Source organism: Macaca nemestrina, chromosome 5 (genome assembly GCF_043159975.1).
Source record: "Macaca nemestrina isolate mMacNem1 chromosome 5, mMacNem.hap1, whole genome shotgun sequence".
NCBI classification, from domain to species: domain Eukaryota; kingdom Metazoa; phylum Chordata; class Mammalia; order Primates; family Cercopithecidae; genus Macaca; species Macaca nemestrina.
This window is the reverse complement of record NC_092129.1, coordinates 183651398-183673777: the sequence shown is the minus strand read 5'-3', so window position 1 is coordinate 183673777 and position 22380 is coordinate 183651398. Positions and strand designations below refer to the sequence as shown.

Sequence of the window (22380 nt, the reverse complement as noted above, 5' to 3'; positions counted from 1 at the left end):
TGACTTCCGGCTACCAGAAGTCTTCTTCCAGATGCACAGTAAGCCAGGGCAGTAGAAAAGAACCAGCTGCTACAATCACAAATTGAAAAGGGCCTTTTCACATGGCCTTTTTGGCCTGTCTGATCTAAAAAAGATAGATTATTCATTGTAAGGTGAATAGAATCTATTATAAAACAGGAGAAACAGAAAAAAGAGACCTTAATCCAACTTTTTCCTGTGATATTCAACAGCTGTTACTTTACTACACGGGGATCTACAAATGAGTGGTGTGCTATTCCAAAAGAAATCAAATTCTCAAATCCCAGGTTACTGACTTAAAAAAAAAACTGCTTAATTATTACAAGTATTAATTATTAGTCTTAATTTTAATTTGGAAGATAAATTGCTTTCAAATTAGAGTTTAAATCAAATCATTATGTAAAATGATTATGTAAACACTTGCTGATCTGCACTCTGGTCATTACAACTGTTTACACAAACTTATGCTATTCACAAATAACAATAACAGTGTCTAATGATATGCGTCTATTCACAAATAACAGTAACAGTTTCTAATGATATGCGTTTCAAGTCTAAGTTGTGGCATGTTAAACATTACCTGGGTTTTTTTCTTTCTCTGAAACAGTGACAAAAGGAAAAGGAAAATCAGAGCACTGGCTTGCTGGAGGGAAGATCATTTTGATTGCAATCATAAACCGGTACTCTTCTTCCACTTCCCTCTCCTGAATCTACTTTCTCAGTGTGTGCATATACACGGTAGACAGAGTATAGCTTACACATCTTAAAGCAGGTAAATAAAACCCCACTAAGCATTTCATCTTCTAAAGACAATTTTGAAAAACTCTGTCATCGCAGCATGCAGACGAACAAGTGCACAGCAGAAGTCTCCCCTGGAGGTCAGCCCATTGGCAGCTGCACACACACAGCTCACAAAGACACCACCCAAGCGCTGAGCTGCAGGGAGGGAAGATGGACATAAACCAGCATCTCGTATCTGTACTTGCTGCAGTTGTGCCTTTCCTGCTTTTAAACCAACCTCTCTCATCCTGGGTTCATGCTGTGATAAATATTCAGGAGAGAAACAATTTTTTAGATCTCTAGAAAACTGACTCCATAAAAAAAGAAGCTTCCTAACGTATAACTTCACTGTAACTTTAAAATTAAAATTATAATTTTGTTAGAAGATTTAGCATATATACAACAATACACTTATACTGACTTTTTAACTATGAACATAGTTGTATGGTTCCATAGAAAATTCAATGAATCTGCTAATGGTTTCCTAACGGAGGTTCTAATTTAATGTCACATACAGGAATATGCGAAAAGTTTAATTATACTATGTAAATTCAAAATCATAAATTGTAATAATATGATTTATGCACGTATGTTATGAGCTTGTGTTGAAAATACGGACTTTGTGTACCTTAAGGTTCTTGGAGTAACATAAATGTTTTTATTTCTTACAGCAAGTAATTAATACTCCAGTGAGTGTTAGAAGTTACTAAGAGGGTAGATACTTAGCACAGCCTGTTCTTCAGTTTTCTTTCTGTAGTGTCACAGCCCCACCACTGTGATAACTCAAACCGCTCAAGATGGGACATATCGTGTCTACATTTTCAGAGAGAACCTGAGCCAGGGACAAATGTCTTTTCCTCTGCTCTGTGGCTGTTCTGGAGAACTTACTGCTTACCTAACACTCTGGCTCATATTCTAAATGTTGCCTATTGAACCCTAATTCTAATTATGTCCTTTTGAGAAGTTCTAATTAAGTACCTCTCTGAAAGAAGGGAATGCTTACTCTGAGTTGCCTGATGCCTTTTCCCTTAAGTTATCAGACATAGCCAGCATATATTTTAACTCACATTCAGAACAAAGAAAAAAACACCTTTGAAGACCACCTTTAAAAATCCTGTTTGTGAATGTCAGTAGGGGGTTAACCAAAGGCTTTTCCTGGCAGGAAACCTCTGAAGACTCAGTCTAATTTTGGACCTATTTCACAGGAATTTTAAGAGACGGGTGACACTCTTATAAGGTAGTAAAAGTTTAACATGTACAACAATTCAGAACACAAGGCTGCTTTGAACACAGGGGAAGAGAAGCAACATGATTAACCTGTTCAGCCCGGAAAAACACAATAAACTCTTCCATCAGTATTTCAAAGGTTTCAAGATGAGTTTTTAACATATTAGCCTTAGTTTGCTCTTGTTTCTCCCATCTTTTTTCACCCTTAGAAAAACCTAAAAGATCATATTTGGGCTACAGAGTTGCCCAGATATGATGGGCAGAGGCATGTGGAGCGTCTGGAGGTCAAGGCCCAGGGGTGTGTAAGGTGCAAGGGTAAGCTCCCGTCCTGTCTTCGTGCTATGCTCCGAAGGGCACCGTCTGCTAGCACCAGTGTATATTATTACTACAAAAACGAGTCCAGAGAACGATCTAATGCAGGACTCATAGGAATATCAACCGTACGGCAAACTCTGCTGCCAAATGCTTCATCTACAAAAGGATCTTTCTTGGAAAAAGGTAGCTTTGTATGTAGGACTGCTGTCTCTGAAAATCTATCACCATCTTTGCTCATAAAATTTTCTCCGAATACCACAGGGCTACATACAATTAACTTTTTTTTTCCCCCAAACCACCAAAGTGAAAAGTAAAAGTCTTTGCTTTAAAAAAGCAGACTTAAAAAAATATTTATATGTTAGATTTCTTAGATTCATGCACAAAGACCACATTTACTTTAAAAAGACATCAAGAATTATTTTTCTGTTTAAAATATTTATAGTCTACCCATTTAAAATTGCATTTCATTTCACAAAGCTATTCTTGTTCTTATCCATTGTTCTGCTGGTGGATTTACTTAAACAAGTTTACAGTGTTAGTAGTCTAAGTACTGACATTATAATAAAGGAACTACTTAAAACTTGCTTTCTTTATATTGGAATGCAGTAAGCTTTCATTTTAAAAGCTGGCTCCTGAGAAAACCCGCATAAAAACAATGTAGTTTTACAACAAAGTACCAGATAAAATGTAGGCAGTCCTTTTATGGCAAATCATTTCTAAGCTATTTCTTACTTTAGTAATTGCCTTTTCAAATGCTCCAGCCTTCAGTGGACAGCTATAATCAATTCAAGGAAACAGCAGGTGCCACACAAACAAGTACTCTGTTACCAAGCACTGGGCATCAGAAAAGAACCAGACACACTCCAATCAAGAGAGAGGTGGCATCCGCTGCAGGCTGCTGGCTCTGCAACTTTACATCCAACTTACTTGCCATGAGTTCCTCTGGCTCTGATGGGGGCACGGTGGGCCTTCCCGGGACAGCCTTGCATTTCCCAGGATCCCTCCTGGGGTACTGGATGCTCTCTTACTCATCTCCATTTTCTTAACTTGCTCATTCTCAGAGCATTTATTTACACTGCATATATAATTTTAGGAGTGAGTGATGAGGTCTACGTAAAATTTCCTTAATAGAATTCACCTATGTATAGCAAAATAGCATAAAAGTAATAAAGACCAGAAGCACTTCATTTAGCTTGGCTAGTTTCAGGCGCAGCTCTTCACGAATCCCCAAGTACCAGCCAGCCTTCCCTTACCAGGGGAATGCTCATCGGCTTTGACTCCAGTGAGAAATCTTGCTCGAGGCAGTATTTGCTCCAACAACGAAACAGAGGGAGGTGTTCAGTCACCTATTTCCCTAAAACTCACCGGTCTGGAGGGAGTGTGATCAGGTGAGAGGGGGAGATCTGGACACTCACTAGTCCCATCCCTACTCAGGATACAGAGGACGAGGGTCTGTCCCCTGGCTTCTATGAGATACCTTTGTCACACGCGAAATAGATCTAAAGTCACCCACAAAACGACAGTTTCCCAGATTTCTTCCCCATCTAAAATGTCACAATTATGAGAGGATGCTCAAAAGAAATTCCAAATAATATTTAGTAGGCCTTCCCCCGTATTAACTTACATTTATGTTACATATAATTAAGACAATGATAAAATATCCACCAAGGGTCCCTCGTCAACAACAGTTGTAGATGACATAAAAGAAAATTTGTGTGTATTCCCAGCAAATGTATAATTCAGGCAAATATTTTATATAAACACATGCACACATATACATACATAGATACAATGACATTACCTGTAGATGTAAATGTAGATATGTGGGTTTTTTTTTTTTTTTTTTTTTTTTTTTTTGAGACGGAGTCTCGCTCTGTCGCCCAGGCTGGAGTGCAGTGGCACGATCTCGGCTCACTGCAAGCTCTGCCTCCCGGGTTCACGCCATTCTCCTGCCTCAGCCTCCTGAGTAGCTGGGACTACAGGCGCCGCCACCACGCCCGGCTAATTTTTTCTATTTTTAGTAGAGACGGGGTTTCACCGTGTTAGCCAGGATGGCCTCGATCTCCTGACCTTGTGATCCGCCTGCCTCAGCCTCCCCAAGTGCTGGGATTACAGGCGTGAGCCACCACGCCCGGCTGTAGATATGTGTATATTAAAGTTAACGTGTGCAATGACATACGCATATAAAAATGATAACAAACAGAAAAATACCGAAGTGCAAACTGGCCAAAGCACACTCTATTTCACTAATGGCGAATTCTCCTTCCATTCGAGGAAACGTTCTGTCTGCATCTATGCCACATCTCACTTACCATTTGCCTATGCACTGAGTATCAGCTCAAAGGCAATGGTATCGATGCACTCAGAAAGATACTGAAGAAATTAAACTTTCTGAATTTGAAATTGGAGTATTTCATATTTTAAAAGTATTCATATTTTAAGTAATGGTCATGGTATTTTGGCTACAGTTTTTCAAAAGAATCCTTATTTCTAAGAATTATATACTGAATTAATTATGGATAAAATGATGTGATCTGTTTTAGAATAATCCAGAGTGAGGAAGGGGAGAGAAGCAGGTAAGACTGGCTATGAGTTGATAAAATGAGACTGGCTATGAGTTGGTAACTGCTGAAGTCAGGGTGAGTATATGGGGTATTGTTACATTATCCTTTCTGCTTTTAAATATATGTGGGATTTTCCAAAATTTAATAGTGAAAATCACTTCTGACCTAAGTTCAAAAAACCACCCCAATTTTCCAGTTAAAAGGCTCTCATGTGCTAGAATTACCTACATTTAGATTAGCAGTGTTTACTGACAATGACAGAGGGAACAGTTAAGCATGGTCTGAATGTCAAAAGAAAAAATAAAATGTGAATTTAAGACATGTATATTGTACTGACATTAAAATTGTAAAGTTCAAAGAGTAGTAAGGAATTGTTTCTCCTTTTCTTTTTTTTTGAGATGGGAGTCTTGCTCTGTTGCCCAGGCTGGAGTGTAGTGGTATGATCTTGGCTCACCATAACCTCTGCCTCCTGGGTTCAAGTGATTCTCCTGCCTCAGCCTCCTGAGTAGCTGGGCCTATAGGCACGTGCCACCATGCCTGGCTAATTTTTGTATTTTCAGTAGAGATGGGGTTTCCCTCCGTTGGCCAGGCTGGTCTCAAACTCCTGACCTTATGATCCACCTGCCTCGGCCTACCAAAGTGTTGGGATTACAGGCGTGAGCCACCGCACCGGCCCTCCACTTTCTAATGAAAAGATGAAGTAAAGCAAGTAACCTGAGGCACTGCTCCCATTTCATGCACATTCTTTCGATTATTTCCCAAGTGATGAACAAGGTACACAACAAGCTTGCTCAGAGTAAGTGAGTTACACAAAAGCTTCTGCCACCTTTTCTTTCTCCAAAATGCTGACTTCAAGCAATTTAGAATGAATACATATAGCAGTACATTAAGATGTCAGGGAAGGGAAGATGAAGGCGTGTTTCCCTCTATCTCTGAGAAAGATTCAGACCTTTGGTGACGGATATTTAGGTAAAGAAATGACAAGATAGATGAAATTTTCTGGAATTTTTCCAATTATGTTGTCTTCATAAATTACACACATATTCCAGAAATTCAAATATTTTCATACCAAATTATGTATTCAGATTAAGTAGGAAAATCCTCGGTCAGACCACACATCCTACTTGTACCCAGTGAATATTGTGACTGCATTCATCACCGCCTTTGCTGGAGAGCAGTGACATTTGTTGGGCACCTGAAAGTGTCTGGAACGCTTCTCAGTGCCTATCTAGGAAAGTGACTGTCGTCGTTCAGGTTCAACTGAGATTTCACCTCCTCTAGGAGACGTCCCTGGACTCCCCTCAACCAGACTGCACCCTCCTGTCACACATTTTCATAAATTCTGTACTCCCCACTTCCTCACACGTTTCACTATCCCGACCGAATACATGCCTACGTGATTTTTTAGGTGATGTGTTTCTCACTAGATGACAAGCTCCAAGAGGCCAGCTCGCACTGCACTTCCTGCTCCAGGCACGGCACCCAGCGTCCTGGTGATCAGCCCTGGCTGCACCTGAACCACCCGGGAGCTTGAAAATGCCTACGCCTGGGTTCCAGACACAGGGACTAGAATGTGCTTGGCACGGAGGGAAGGGGTAAGGCCAAGAATTGAGAATTAGTTGTTAAAAAGCCCCAGTGGACTCTGACGGGTCCTTAAGGTTGAGAGCTCTGCCGAACAGAGTAGACTCAAAAATTATTAGTGGAATCAACAGAGAAATAAATATGTAAGCTTCTCTAAATATTCCCAAAGACTACAGACTATGTGTAACATTTGCTGTCATTTTCACTTGCTAAAAAATCTAAAATAATTAATAACATTAATGGGGATGTTGACATGGCTTCAGCAGAGATATCTGGGTTTTCTTAAATATCAAGCCTAGAAAAAATGGAATCAGAGCTGGAAAGTCCTCAAACCCAAGCCAACTAATTCATGACAAAACTATGCTAGAAATAAACAATGGTGACCTCTCCATTGTCCTTCCTTCTCTGCCAAGACTGCTCTCCTGTTACAGCTCCGAGTCCTCCCAGGGACCTGATGAGGACCACGACCCTTCTTACGTCATCCAGTCAGGGGCTCAGGCCACTGACCCTGCGTTTGCCAGAGTCACCACCAACAGCCTAAGAGCAATCACAAGGACGTTTCTCTTTCACCTTCTGCTTCGTCTCAGGGATTTTGCTGACCACTCCCTTCCGTGTTTCCCTCCTGCCATGACCACCCTCCTTCGTTCCCCTCACAGGCTTCTCTTCCTCCACCAGTCCCTTAAACGTTACTTGTCAGGACTCTTTCCTGGGTTTGCTTCTTTTTTCATCTTCCTGGGTAAATGCGTGAGTTCCAAGGGACCACCTGTACGCCCACCATGCTCAAATTTCTCAGGCTCTAAATCCAACTACTGTCATCTCTACTTCCATGTCAGATAACCCCGAGTCAAGCTGTCCAAACAAAGGGGCAGAATCGCTTTTCTCCCCCATGTTCCCTAACTCAACGGCACCACCACCCTAACTGGCTGCCAGTCAGCCATCTGGGTATCACTGCTCATCCCTCCTCCTCTTCACTCGTCCATCATCCAGCCCTATCAATTCTATTCCTGAACGGCCCTAGAGTCCGTGCTCTTCCTCACATGCCCACCACCTCCACACTAGGTGGGGTGCCTGTCTCCTCACCAGCTTCGCTGCTCTGGACTTGCTCCCTCTCATCCACCTACCACGGACGGCCAGAGTCGTCATCTTTTCAAAAGTAAGTCTGAGCTGGTCTTCCCCCAATCCACTGGCCGCCGCTTAAAATCCGTCACCGACTCCCCAACGCGCTCCGGGTGAAGTCTGAACTTGTCACGGAGCCAAGAAAGCTCGTCTCCTCACTCCACCTCCACGCTCTAAGCTCCAGGCACACAGGATTCAGAGGGCCTTTCGTGCTTGTAACCTGTGTACATTCTCCCTTCCTGGAACAGTCTTAAACACCTTCCTCCTCTATTTCAACTGGCCAATGCAGAGAGCCTTCCGATCTCAAAAGAGATGTCACTTCCTTCAGCTCTCAGAACGTCACTCCCCTGACCTCAAAACCCGGGATCAGAGGCTCCTCCTAAGCACTCCAATGTCACTGGGAACTTCCCCAGTCATAGGAAACAGCACATCATATTCTAACAGCTGGCTAGTTCCCTGTTTCCCCTACTACTTTGTGAGCTTGCATGAGCCAGGCCCTTGTCTGTTGTCCTGACTACTGTGACTTTAGCACCCAACAGTGTCTGCAGCATAGCAGGCGTTCAGTACACTCAATATTCTTCAAATGACAGCACACAAACAAAGCCAATAAACCTGCATGCAAACAGGCCTTTGACTTCTCTCCCCCAGCTTCCCTCAGGGCCGCCACACAGGTGGCCCCTTTCTCAGGCGGAGGTGGCTAGTAGGCACTTTTCATCCTTCCAGTTCTAATATGGAGGCTTTTCTGAGACAGTCCCACACCAGCCATCTAAAGCATTCTCCTCAGTCACTCCCTTTTGGAACATCCTGATTTTCTTTTTTCTTTTCCTCACCTGTCCCAGCATTTGTTCGGTTAGTTACATGCCTCGTGGCTTTCCCTTCCTCCAGCAGTAACTCCGGGAGGCAGTGGCTCCGTCTTGCTAGCACTGGGTGCAGTGCACGGCACACAGCAGGACTCAACATACACGTGACGAAACGATGTACAGACTGGCAGTTACCAAAGACCGATGTCACTTCCTCAGCATCACACTGCCTGCCCCGAAACGCCAACACTGCCCATCAACCACAAAACAGACACGATACAAGAGCTGTCCCTTTTCATCAGTACAATGCTAACCAGTGGCCAAAAAACCCACAAAAGAAACAAAAGATGATCGGTAGTCATTGCCTTCATCATTAAAACATTTCCAAAATGTATTTAAATGACATGAAGGAATCACATAATACACTGGAAGAGAAATCCTTGCCTTTCAGATCTTTCACGTAGCCCTCTTTGCAGCTGTGCATGAGCTGAAGGATCCACTTGTGCTGGGCGCCGATGCATTGCCATGCAGGGTCACCAGGGGTATGAAGGTCAGACAGGTACCTGAAAAAGCAAGTCCAAGGTTGAGGCCAAAGGGAAATGCTGGCATATTTTAAAATCATTACTTTTTAAAGGCTACAATTATATCAATTAGTCTTGTCCCCTGTCAAAGATTAGTCTTTAATATTTAGTTCTCAATGAAATATATTCAAATTTCTTAGCTAAGTGAGATGGCTCCTGCTTGTAATCCCAGCACTTTGGGAGGCTGAGGTGGGTGATCACCTGAGGTCAGGAGTTTGAGACCAGCCTGGCCAATGTGCTGAAATCCCGTCACTACTAAAAATACAAAAATTAGCAAAGGGTGTTGGTGTGCACCTGTAATCCCAGCTACTCGGGCGGCTGAGGCGGGAGAATCGCTTGAACCCAAGAGGCAGAGGTTGCAGTGAGCGGAGATCTCACCACTGCACCGCAGCCTGGGCGACAGAGCGAGACGCCATCTCAAAACAAACAAACAAACAAGCAAGCAAACAAACAAACAAAAAATAAATAAATAGCAGAGCTTAAATTTTTTTTTCATATCATAAATGAAAAAACTATTAAGAACAGCTCTCTGTAAAAAGACAAGGACGATTTGCAGTGATCCATCTACTCGATGAGCATTTCTCTTTATATTTACATTTAGCTCACAGAGTTTTTCTACTGAGTTCAGAGTCATTACATTGGACACAGGTGGGAGCCAGCAGACACTGGGCAAATAGTTTTTAAATCGTAGCTTTTTAATTCCTTTCTGATACGAAACACGGCCACGAGATGGCAGTATGGCACTGCTTCTAGCGACATGAGGGCCAACCCAACTGTGAGGAGATTTGGAGTCAACTCACCTCTAAAGTCCACACTCATGACTGAGAAAATATTTCCCTAGAAAATACAGTATAGTTTGATGCTTTTCTTAGTTCCTAAATATTCTTAAAATATTTCAAGTCTTTGTATATAAAACACCCAAACCCATAGAGACCATTTAAATATATTTCAACAGAAAAACTTCTGTCAAATATTATTTAAGATTTGGCCCTCAGCCCTCACAAAATATAAAATATAGCAAGCTAAATCCAATTAAATCAACTCCAAGAGCATGTCCAAATGAATTTATTGTCTTACAACTGTTGTTAAGCCATATGCTGTCCTTTGTCTCTGGTCTAGAGGTTTCTGTTCAGTGGCAAATGTCATCAATGGCTCCAGGCTGACCTGGGGCCAGACCTCAGTCCCTCAGGAGTGTGCCCATGCTTCCAGCCCATTCCTCCAGTGGTGAGCATGTGTTACTCAGGTATCTCAATCAGCAGCCAATCAGAGGAGAAACAAATCCACTTTGTAATATGTTAGCAACAAATAAAATGCTGAGAACACTGACATTCCCAGCTGACGGGGAGGGTCTGGGTGCTGTGGGGAGCTGGATATCCAGGCATCTGCAGAGGGGCCGCACTCAGGCTGCCCAGAGGTGGCCAAGAAGTGCCATCTCCTCCCTGTGACCACCGGCAGCTGCAAACAGGATGTGTTTCTGTGCGGAGAAAGTGGCAGCTCAATTAGAAGGAAGAGCTTTGCCCAGATTAAGAAGTCACCAGGGCTGCTCCTCATAAATAAGAAGAGCATTCTGAGGAAAAAACTACAATCTAACCAGCTACATTTAGCTTGGCACAGGCGATTCATTTCAGATTCCAAAATCCAATCTGATTCTTTCTTCTTTTATTACCTGAACGGTAAATACAACAAATAGTACATTGTGTCTCTTCTCCCCAAAGAAGTGATTCTATGCTTTCCTGCTGGGGATAATGCATTTCAGTTCTCCCTAAATAGGCTTGTTTCGCCTCCAAACACCTCTGCAATGCTTTCTCCCAACACTTTCACTCATGTAGCCCTCAGATTCGGTATTAGCAGTAAAATACAGAGATATTCTTTTAGGGACGGTGTTCCTTTTAATGTTAAATTACTGAACAGGAATGTAGACAGTTCAGTACAAGGGTTCCTTTTCCAGGAGTACAGCTAGAGGAACCAATAAGCTTTGCTTAGTAACTTTTTACATTAGACGTCTCTTTAAAATGTTGACTGTGTCCTTGCAAAACTTAGTAACAAAAGACTTTTTCTATCATCTTATTAACGGGCACTAAGGTAAAGGAGTTTATAAGAGTTTTACAAAGCAAGATAAAGTTGTTCTCTTAGAAATTCTAGACTCAGTTCAAAAGTATGACAACTTGTGCTGGGCTCTTCAAATAAGTTTCTTGTTTACTTTTAGGATGCAGCTAAAAATAAGTTCCATTTCAAAGCTCTTTGTTTAGAACGATACATGTTACTGCCATTTCTTTTAAAACTGCATATTAAGAACACTTTTTAAAAAGGCTTTTTAGATTAAAAAGCAATGTAAAGAATGTTAATTATGATGAACACATGCTCAGTATTTTAAAATTTAAGAATTAAGAAAGTTTTTAGTCATATTTGATGTGATCTTCTCACAGCTACACTGCTGTGGAAAGGGATATGCAGAGCTTTGCTTCCTGCCAGCATCAAGGCAGAAATAAGGAGAGGGAGAAGAACTGGGAAGGTTTAAATTAGATAAAATAGTGAACGATATTGGAAAAAATTGTGAACAATAGTAAGACAATATAGCGGTAATCTGATTTTCCCTTCTACTGTGCATAATTTGAACTATGTAAGAAAATGAATACATTGTTGTTCACGATAAAGCTATCTCTATTCCTACTTGATGTTCACAAATTTCAAAGTCCAACAGGTATTTGACCTGGTTCTGATCTTATTTTTCTATTTCTTAGTGACTAAACATTTAATTTAAAAAGGTAACGATTGCTCAATATATTCTCAAAGCATCATAAATAAAATAATCATTAAAAAATACATAAATTATTGTTGACTTGTTTATATTTTTGCTCTTTTGCCTTTAAGATGACAGGAAAAATGGTAGTTAAAAGGCTACTTAAAAGGATCTTTTTTGGCACCACCACCTTTTAAAGGATATCCAGTAAGTTACATAGTCATAAGAACTGCACGAGTTATCCATTCAGATGGTAACTCACAACATAAAGAATCTGTACACTCAGTAAGATTTAACACATTACTATAGGCAAGTTTAAAATAACAAGTGTAAACAGGCCAGAAATACACAAAGCACACACAGCGAAGGAGCAGAGCAGGAAGCAGCAGCCTCAGGGCGTCTGACGCTACCCAGCTGCGTGTCCTGGACGCGACGCTCAGCCTCCCTGGAACTCTGTAGCTTTCTAGGTAGAAAATAGAGCAGTGGGATAACTAACGTGTGGTTTATTTCCAGCTTTAAACTTCGAGGATTCCACAAACCAGGAAAAACCCCACATACATTCGTTCTTATGAAGGCAGCTTAGAGAGAAGCAAGGGTGGGCTCTGAAGCCAAACAGGCATCCCGTCCCCCTAGTCACTGTGTGCTGGGCAAGCTTCGGTGTTTTCACCTGTCCAGTGGGCACCACACAAGCGTCCTTTCGTGGTGGTGATCAGGATTAGAGAGGACACGTAGAACACATCCCACACGGTGCCTGAGCACGCCACACACGTGCAGGGGTGGCAGCCTGCAATCACAGTGCCCTCTCTTTATCCCACCGCCAGTGCCTCTGCTGGCTTCCTCCCGGGCAATACTAGTATGCTGCCAGGGACGACAGCTCATACACCCGCCATACGCCTCGTCACTAGGACACAGGTCCAGGTGCGGATCCTTTCCCAGTTCACAACTGCACACACAGCAGCTTTCAGGCCAGACCCTCTTTCCGAGACAGTCTTTTCTTTTCAGAGACAGGATCTTGCTGTCACCCAGGCTCGAGTGCAGTGGTACAATTACATCTCACTGCAGCGTCAAACTCCTGGGCTCCTCAAGAGATCCTACTGCCTCAGCCTCCTGAGTAGCTGGGACGACAGACGCGCATCCCCACATCTGGCTCACTGTTGATTTTTTGCAGAGACCAGGTGCTGCTATGTTGCCCAGGCTAGTCTTGAACTCTTAGACTCAAGCAATCCTTCTACTTTGGCCTCCCAAAGTGCTGGGATCACAGGTCTGGGCCACCGTGCCTATTCCTGAGACATTATTTTCAAAAATCACACGGGACCACAGCTAAATTCATAAATACAGAGTCTACTGTCATTTTACAGCCACTGGATACTCAGTCAATGTCACTAATTCAAGGGGAAAAACCATTAAGTTTGGAAAATAAGTTATTCTGAGAACAAAGGCCAAACTCAAAAACTCCTAGCAGAAAATGAGGTTAGTATTTTTAATCACAGATATAAAAACCTTAAAATTTATACGCTTTATCTCCAAATCCTGACATAAACTACATGCATATAAAATTTACGGACTACTTTGTATGTGCCGGGGGAGGTATTAAATCCTTAAATGTATTTCTGATTATCTCTGCAACTACCCTGAGATGCAGATTTGATTACCATGTCCATTTCACAGATGAAGAAACTGAAAAACAGAACTCAAGTCAGTTGCCCAAAGTTAACAGCTAGTTCCCATTATGTGATACTGTTTCGCTCTAAGGCCTTCTCTTCATATCCTGTGAAATTCACCTCTCTTAATATTACTGCAATTTTTTTTTTTTGAGACGGAGTCTCACTCTGTTGCCCAGGCTGGGAGTGCAGTGGCATGAGATCTCGGCTCACTGCAACCTCCGCCTCCCAGGTTCAAGGGATTCTCCTGCCTTAGCCCCCTGAGTAGCTGGGATTACAGGCACACAGCACTATGCCCAGCTGGTTTTTGTATTTTTAGTAGAGATGGGGTTTCACCACGTTGGTCAGGCTGGTCTCGAACTCCTGACCTAGTGATTCGCCCGCCTTGACCTCCCAAAGTGCTGTGCTGGGATTACAGGCATGAGCCACCGTGCCTGGCCCAATATTACTACAATTTTTTAAAAAGTATGCTCACTTGGTGACTTTATTTCTCTCTCACTGACCACTAAAGGCTTGGAAATCAGAAAGCTATTCCAGGCTAAAACCTTCCAGAACTTACTCTACTGTTAAGCAGCAGCACATCTTGTGGCGTAACGCACTTCCCACCCAGTGTGTGGCAGTGTTCTGCTTTCAGCCACGCAGGGAGCCCCTCTTCACAGCATACGGGCACCCACACCATCCCCCAGGCGAGGCACCCCTTGCTCAGCAGGAGGAAGAGGTTGAGACTACTTTTCCTTTCCCGAAAATGGCAGAGTTGTCTTAAAAAGTAACTCCATAACTACTCCCAAATCTGTTAGTATTCAAAAGAACTCTGATGTCCTACACCAGACACCTCTAAATTTCTGCTATTTGTCTTCCCCTTCACCGTTTCATAATCTCCTAAAGTCCCTCAAGTTAGCCTTAAGGTTACATGATACATCCAGTACCAAACAGATACACATGATTCAGCAAAATGTTTGCAGAAGATTTACCTTATGTAACGCTTCTGGTCATGTAAGGTTGATGGTGTCTCAAGCAATTTATCCAGAAGTAATTCTCTTAAAGCTTCAATCCTTGTTTCTACTTCAGCATAATCTATTTAAAAAGAAAAGAATACACAAGATTTACAGAATGAAAATTTAAAATCAAATTTCAGAAAGCAGAATAGTAGTTGCTTTAGTGGGGTGAGGGCTGACTAACAGAGAGGTACCAGGGCCCTGTCTACAGCCATCAGGACACTGCCTCAGGTGTAGGTTACAAGGGTGATTGTATTCGTCAAAACTCACTGACCTCTAACGTGTAAGGTCTGCACACTTCACTGCATGTATATTTTACCACAATAAAAAACGAAATTCAGTTTTCTGAGTCCCTACAGATTTCATTTTTAAATTTAATAAAGCCCTGTGATATTTCTCCTGGTGGATAAGGCTTTAACCAAAAAGCATTTTAAACTTTTATATTTTTCTGCAACTCTGGCATTGGAAATAATTTCAAAAGATGTTGAGTTTCCTTTAAATGAGTTAAGAATTCATAAGTCTATTGGTCTCTCTGAAGACGGGAAGATTAAAATGTAGGTTTCCATCTCTATAAAATACTTGTCATTGATTCTTTCCAGTAAACTAAGACTCCTTAATAGCATTGCGGTTAACAAATGGCAAAGAATGTCTCAGGCTAACAACCTAGTCACGGTTGCTCATTTTCACTATGTATCAAATAAGAAAAGTCATCCTGTTATTTTTGAAGTAATTGTTTTACATTTTAAAGAGAGCCTCATATAAACAAAAACTAAAACTCATATAACATTCTTTGCAGAACACATTCCACATTCTTCCTATAAAAGGAAAGTAGAAGATCTAAAAGTAATAAATGAATCTTACATTTCTTGAAAACTTGCACCTCCGTTTTCCCAAAAAGTGACTTGGCCTTTTCATAATCATTAATAACCACATCATAATCACCCTTTAAAATAAAGAAACATTTTGAAAACTGTCATTAAAGCAAAATAAAGACATTTTGTTAATATAAAAAACATCTTAAAAAATCTTAAAAATGTATGACATCTATAACCATATGTACATAAATAAATATGTACTCTACCTTTTGAATATTCCTTTCAATATTTAGAGGAAGGTTGAAAAGAAACTTAAATCGCTGAAGCACATTGAGTGCATTTCTAGTGGAATCTGCCTTGTCTTTCCGACCTAGTACTTCTTGAAACAATGTGTCCGCAGTATTACTTGCTCCTGTTTTAAAGGGAGGAAAGGAAACTGAGATGAAAGCTGATTTTCATCAGAAAATGTGTAACTGGGCACTAGAAACAAAATGTGAAGACTGCTATTGTAGTTTTACATGAAAACTCAACAGACTGTTTTAAGGTTAGGGTCTCTTTTATGGTTTGCTAAAATAAAATTTCCATTTTGCCTAAGTCTTTTCATATGTTAAGAATGGTATCCAATATAAAAACAACCATATTTACCATGCCCAAATAAATTCTCTACTGTGAACCTACATTTATTTTCGTTACTCTTCTAAATTTTGTAGCCATTATGGGCCCTGAGGTTATTTCAGAACTTCATACAATAGGGTAAAACACATACATATGCATGTGTGTGCGCACACATGTACGTTAGCTAAACTCTGTGGACTCAATATCTACACATGGGATAATAAACAAAACAAGGAAATCATTTTCAGAAAAGTTGCTCAAAAGAAATATTTAAAACGAATTCTATTTCTTGGCAGAATTATCTCTACGTACAGTCAAAGAAAATTACATAAGTAATTTACAAATGACAAACGTGAAGGCAGCACCATGAATATTTCTTAAATCAGTAATTCTTATAAAAGTATACATGAGCTGCACATTTCCTAGGTTTTTTTTTTCTTTTTACCTAAAAGACCTCAAACTATATGAATTGCTGTAATGAAAGAGTTGCTTTATCTAAAGCAAAATTTGCTGTGTACAAAAATAGTTTAAATTTTGCAACTTGTGAATTAGTTTTAATTAACCACAACGAAAGGAGAGAAAAAAGATAAACTGCTTTCGGTTGTTTGATCGCTGCTTGTAAAAAGTTTCTGCATTATCTGGTCTAGTGACTATACTTTAAGCAAAGATGAAAAACTTGCCTCAGTCTCACTGGGTGGCTCGCATGCAATATTCTCTAGTGCACACCGTGGGTGGCCTCATCCTGTTAAAAGTCATCTTTGTAACATGATTGTTTTATCTAAATAATGTTTAAATTCTGTTGAAATTTTAAAGGCCTGATATAAAAACTTTGTTTTGTCAGGATAACTGTTGTCACCACATGCTATTTAATGCAGAATACTACATTTCTATTATAAGATGAGAAAAAATATATTTCCTTCTTGCCAGCAAACCACATACTGGAGGCTGAATTAGGATTTCAAATCTGGTCGGGCTAAAACTTTCTGCGGTCAAAGAAAATTATTTTAAAGTATTTATCATTTAAAAAATACAAATTTCATGAATTGAGGCTCATAAATGAATAGGCATGTACAGGAGCCTGAATCTTTTTAAAAGGTTAATTACTTATATGTTAGATTTGGATGTTAAATCACCAAGCACTGTGTTTTTACATTTTTTATTAGTTTTTAGTATAATGAAATTTGAGGCTAAAAGTATGAGTTCAAAATTAGATTTTTCTCATCTTATTTTTAAAGTTGTAAAATATTATCAACTAATAATTTTAACTCCTCTAAAAAGTATGAAAACAGGTACAGAAAGAAAACCCACTTATAATTAAATAAAACAGACAGAGAGAAAAATTTATACATGAAAAATTATAAACTATAAAATTATAAGTTTATTTATGCCAAAATTTATGTGCTTATATGTTGAGAATTTTAATTTATACTGAGAAATAAGTTACTGAGAAATTATAAGTTATGAGATTATAATATTTAATTTAGAGATAACTTCTGTCTATAAATTATTGTTCTGTTGTAAATTTTATTGTATTCACAATAAAACTGAAGTTCCTAACTCTGATATTAGATAATATATTCAGTAATAAAATACATTTAGATAATATATTCAGTAATAAAATACATGAGGGCAGTGAAACCAAGATTTGTGCAAATAGAGAAAAATCACCAGTAGCTCACAAAATGCATTTTATGTCTTTCTTCTCTAGGGCTACTAATAAGACAACAAAATTATGAAAGAAAAGGGGTGCTCTTCACACGTGAGGCTGATGTCACAGATAATGCCACCAGGAAGGCATCAACAAAGGTCATCCCATAAAAACCCCCGTGTGCTAATCCACACACATTCTCACACCAAGAACACCCGATTTTAAGGCAGCTGGTAGGGGTTTGAACGTCAGTGTCCAGCCACAGAATAAGTCTAACTGGAGTGGATGGCCATGACTCTGGCCTCAGAGGCTGCAGAACAAACCCTGATCTACATTTGGCAGCCTTGGGCAAACTAAGGTCTGGAACTTGGTCCTTTCTCCTCACCCAAAGATGGTCTCCAACACCAGTGAATTTGGACAATGCCTCTCACTGTCTCAGTCACACAGGAACTGCAAGAACTAACAGCAATGCTGTTGTGAACGCAACGTGGCTGCCACCTGTGTAGTCAGGTCTGTGGAGCAGAAAAATTTTCCTGCGGTGTAAGATGGGAAGTCAAGTCCAGCCAGCATTACCCCCCAATCAGTGGAACTCATACCTGCCCAGTGATCTTACATCCTTAACAAGGGAACAAGCATTTTTACATGTGCCAGGAACTCCTGTCGTCTAGAAGACCTAGTCCTGTAATTCTAATGGTGTCTTACAATTTCAAGCATGTTTATTTAAAGTAAGTATTATGCTTTCTCTTATTTCAAAGTGACCATTTGGTCCTTTCCTTGGTACTGACACTGGAGACAGACCACGGAAGTGATTTCTAATCTGCTCTCTGCTTGATGGGAATGGAGAGGTCAGAGGCAGGATAGAAGGAACGCCCCTCACCTGCTGCCCCACCCACGACAGCACAACGTATCCCAGGAATAAGCAAGCTGAATGAGATTAGGAAGCGAAACATCAGGGCGCCTGGAAAATTAGGGTAACTCTAAAATGTACAAATTCACAAAGAGACTTAACCACCTCAATTTCAACAGACTAGAAAATGACTAGATAGGCTGTTGGCTCTACCATAATGATGCTACACAGACAAGATCATTAACAGCACTGAAAGCCTGTTCCCAGCACCACGCCCGACCGTCTATGTGGAGTATCCGGAACTGGAACCTGGGCGATGAGGAAGAGCTGACGTCAGCACGGGCCCTTCTCAAAAGCAGCTGCCAGCATCTCTTCATCTCCAAGTTGAGTTGGCAGCTTGAAACCAACTCCAATGGGAGTATTTACACCTTAGAAATTGGGAAATGCTAATATTAGGGTTAATTTTCTTCCTTTCTTTCCTTTCTTTCTTTCTCTGTCTCGCGCTCTCTGTCTCTCTCTATCTCTCTCTCTCTCTCCACTTCCGCCTCCTCTTCCTCCTCTTCTTTTTTTTTTTTGGAATGCCCGTTGTGAAATATTTGCCGGCCAGCCACTGAGTAAATGTCAGTTTCTTTTCCACATCCTGGCCCTTCTGGATATTCCCTAGTGTTCCAAATCCTTAGCTTTCTTCTTTCATTTTGCACGTAGTACTTGGGATAAATCATTCAATCCTGTTTGTTCAACGACCATCTTCATGCTGGTGACTCCCAAATCTGTGTTTCAAGATGTGTCTGCGAGCGTAAGAGCAATCCTTAAAAATATTTTCACTAGACGTACAATAATGACAGCCGATAAGGACATGAAGCGCTGATGCTATGCCAGGTGCGATTCTAAAGCCCTCCTGTGTATTAGTTGACCTGCACATGGCTATGTCGCTGTAAGACAGGCACTGTTTTTACCCCCGTTTTATGTTGGAGGCAACCGAGGCACAGGGGTTCTTCAACTTGCCCAGCGTGACGCAGCGGGACACAGGAAGAGCCAGCAAGAACGCATCGGCACGCCCCTCAGGAATCTCAAATTCAACATGCTGTAAGTTGAACTGAATGTTCTCATCTCCATGCCTCTCCTTATGCCCCAAACATGCTCCTTCATCCATCTGAGGCCGGACATCTGTAAGTCACCAACGACTACTTCCTTTTCCCTGTGTAACATATCAAACCTTCCCTGTCCCTTCCCCTTTCTCACCTGCCACTTGCTCTACCTTCATTAGCAGCCACGTCACCCTTACATTACTTTATTCCACTACTACACACATGACTGCCGACACGGCGTAACATGCCTACCGTCCACTTCTGGCTGCTCCCTTCGTGCCTCTGATGTACCTCCCTTCTCATCCATTCCCTGCACAGATGGCAGACGCTCTTTAAAAATCTCCTATCGCTCCGTTATTGAAACTCCTTCGATGGCTCACTATTTGTCTTGAGAATAAAGACAGATTCCACACTACTGCACAGCAAGCTGGTCAGGGGCAGACCCCGTCTACCCTGAGGCCACACCTCTCCTATCTCCACATAGCCACACTGGGCCCTGCTTCCTGGGCTACGGCCTATCTCCGCTCTGAACTCACGCGCTGGCCCTGCTGGGACATTCCTGCCCCCCTCCACTCAGCTGCCCACCGCCAGCCTCTGCTTATCCGGCTACTTCCTGCTCCTCTCTTAAGGTTCCTGTAACCTCCCCTGGTATTCTCTGCACTCAACTTTTTGGCTGGCTTCCCCTTTTGTGGGCTTTAGCCACAGCTGAGGACTCCCACCAGAGCAGTATTATCACACCATCATCTGATCACCTGAATATGTGTGTGTATCTTCCATTCAGCCATAATCTCCAGACATAAAGCACACGTTTTATTTTTATATCCCTAGGATAAAGCAAACGTGCTCGATAAATGCTTACAGAAGAAGGACTAAAAGTTGCTGCATGAATCGATGACCAGTGTCTGACTACTCAGAGAGGCGGGACAACACCCCACGGGCAGGCCTTGCGTTGCACAGCGTGCAGGACTGTGACAGCGGCTGTGCGAGCTAAAACACAGCAAGAGCATCTGATCATCAATGGGAAGATCGCACTTGTTCTGTGATATCCAGAAATTTTTGTTCAAACATTAAAAACTCACTATTGTTGCTTATGAACGAATAACAAAAATTTTTAAAGTACAAAGAATATTTAATATACAATTTAAAACATCAGAAACATTTAAAATTAAAATGCTATATTTCTTTGTAGAAAAACTGATCAAGAGTGTTTGCCTTCTTTTTTGTTGTAAAATTTACAATATGAATCAAGCCTCTTTTCTGTGCTCCGACAGATTATCCTGCTCCTTTCTAACTGTGAATCAACTTCTGATGTTTTTTCCTTTGCACCGTCCACATCATGAAACATCTCTGAGGTTCTCTGAGCATTACTTCTTTGAGACATCTCTTGCTTTTCTTCACACTTTCTCACCTATGTTGGTAAGCTCCCCTCCACCAAGTTACTCTTGAGTCTCAAACAGCAGCAGGGCCTACATCCCCACAGCCAGCTTCTGTCACTCTCCATTTGTTGGATTTGCATTTCACTTCCAGTGTTAGAGCTTTCTGGTTTTGGACACACTTTCATTTTTATCGACCAATCCCTTCCCGATCAACCATTTGTTGTAAAATGTCAGTAGGGTTTGTCACTGGGAGATAAGGAGGCAGCACAACTGCGCACTTTGCTGTCTGCTGAGAACTGGTAACAGACATACAGTGGCCATCTCCGGTGGCCTAGAAGGAGGCAGTGTGGCCGATCATCTACAGCACCTGTCATTACACAGCAACCTGTGAATTAAAGAGCTGGAGGGAACCGTACTTTATGCAGCTATGGGGACTGCCCTGTGGGAACTGCAGTTCTGCATGGTGTTGCTGGGGAATGGCTGTTATGAACTGAACCGCGATGACTGAAACCTGTGCCTATCAAAACCACACACGCAGCACGGCCTGCCTGCAGTTCAAAGCACGAGTCTGGAGCCAGAGTTCTGGCTATACATTGCAGCTCTGCTGCTTCCTATTTACATAACCTTACGTGGCTCAATTAATCTTCTGGGCTTTAGTTTTGTCATCAATAAGGTGAAGATAATAGCACAAACCTCAAAGGGTTGTTGTGAGGACTAAATATACGTAGATAGTTTCGAGCAACACCTGCCTTGCAGTAAGCCCTCCACAAGTGTGAGCCATGACTGCCACAGCTACTACTACAAAGACTTACACAGCATGTCTACACCTGCACTGTCTAACACAGGAACTACCAGCCACACGGGACTATTTCAATTTAAAGCTGAATTAATTAAAATTAAATAAGAATTTAAAATTCAGTTCCTCAGCTGTACCAGTCGCACTGGAAGCTCAGCAGCCACATGTTCATCACTGCAGAAATTCTACTGAACAATATGCTGTTCTATATACTCGAAACAGGTAAGAACACAGAGTTGAATATGTGAATGTGACGTAAATAAACTGATAGTCCTCACTGGCTTGAAATCAAGAAAAAGTTATTAAGTTCAAACACAAACATGAGAAACACACACCATGAAAACAAAAAACAATTTATGTTTTTTTAACAATTTCAAAAAAAGTGTCAAAACCGATAAACTCTGAATAAATGAACTAAGTTTCTTGCAACCAACAGTATCCTTTAGAAACTTATCTTAAAAGTCAGAAAGATTGCCCAATTTACAAAAAAAAAAAAAAAAACTTTTAAAAAAAGTAAAGTAGTATCCATATACATTAGTATATAATTATACGTAAGGTGAAAAGCATTAGTAATAATTTAAGCTGACTAAGTTACGCTCGTACTCATTTATTCTTTCCTTCCTTTCTAAAATAAAATAAATTCGGTTCAACAGAACTGACTGAATTTTTGTGACTTTAATTCTGTGTTTTCACCAGTTCTGCAGCACTGAAGTCCCGGATAACGACAGACCCGCCTGGGCAGGACTCTCTGGGGGCCAGAGCTGCGTCCCCTCCGGCTCTGCTCCCAGGCTGGCTTAGCACGGAACCTGACACAACC

General features: G+C 41.2%; 1 protein-coding gene across 9 annotated transcripts in view; it reads right to left on the bottom strand.

Annotated features, from left to right (window-relative positions):
- Positions 1-22380, bottom strand: part of LOC105464801 (exocyst complex component 2) — a 204567-nt gene that overhangs the window by 92597 nt on the left and 89590 nt on the right. For all 9 annotated transcript variants that reach the window (XM_071097736.1, XM_071097742.1, XM_071097743.1 and 6 more), the window contains exons 8-11: positions 15460-15605; positions 15240-15321; positions 14355-14457; positions 8846-8964 (exon numbers count right to left, since the gene is read on the bottom strand). In XM_071097736.1, the coding sequence (XP_070953837.1) occupies positions 8846-8964; positions 14355-14457; positions 15240-15321; positions 15460-15605 (450 nt within the window). The remainder of the gene's footprint in view (positions 1-8845; positions 8965-14354; positions 14458-15239; positions 15322-15459; positions 15606-22380) is intronic.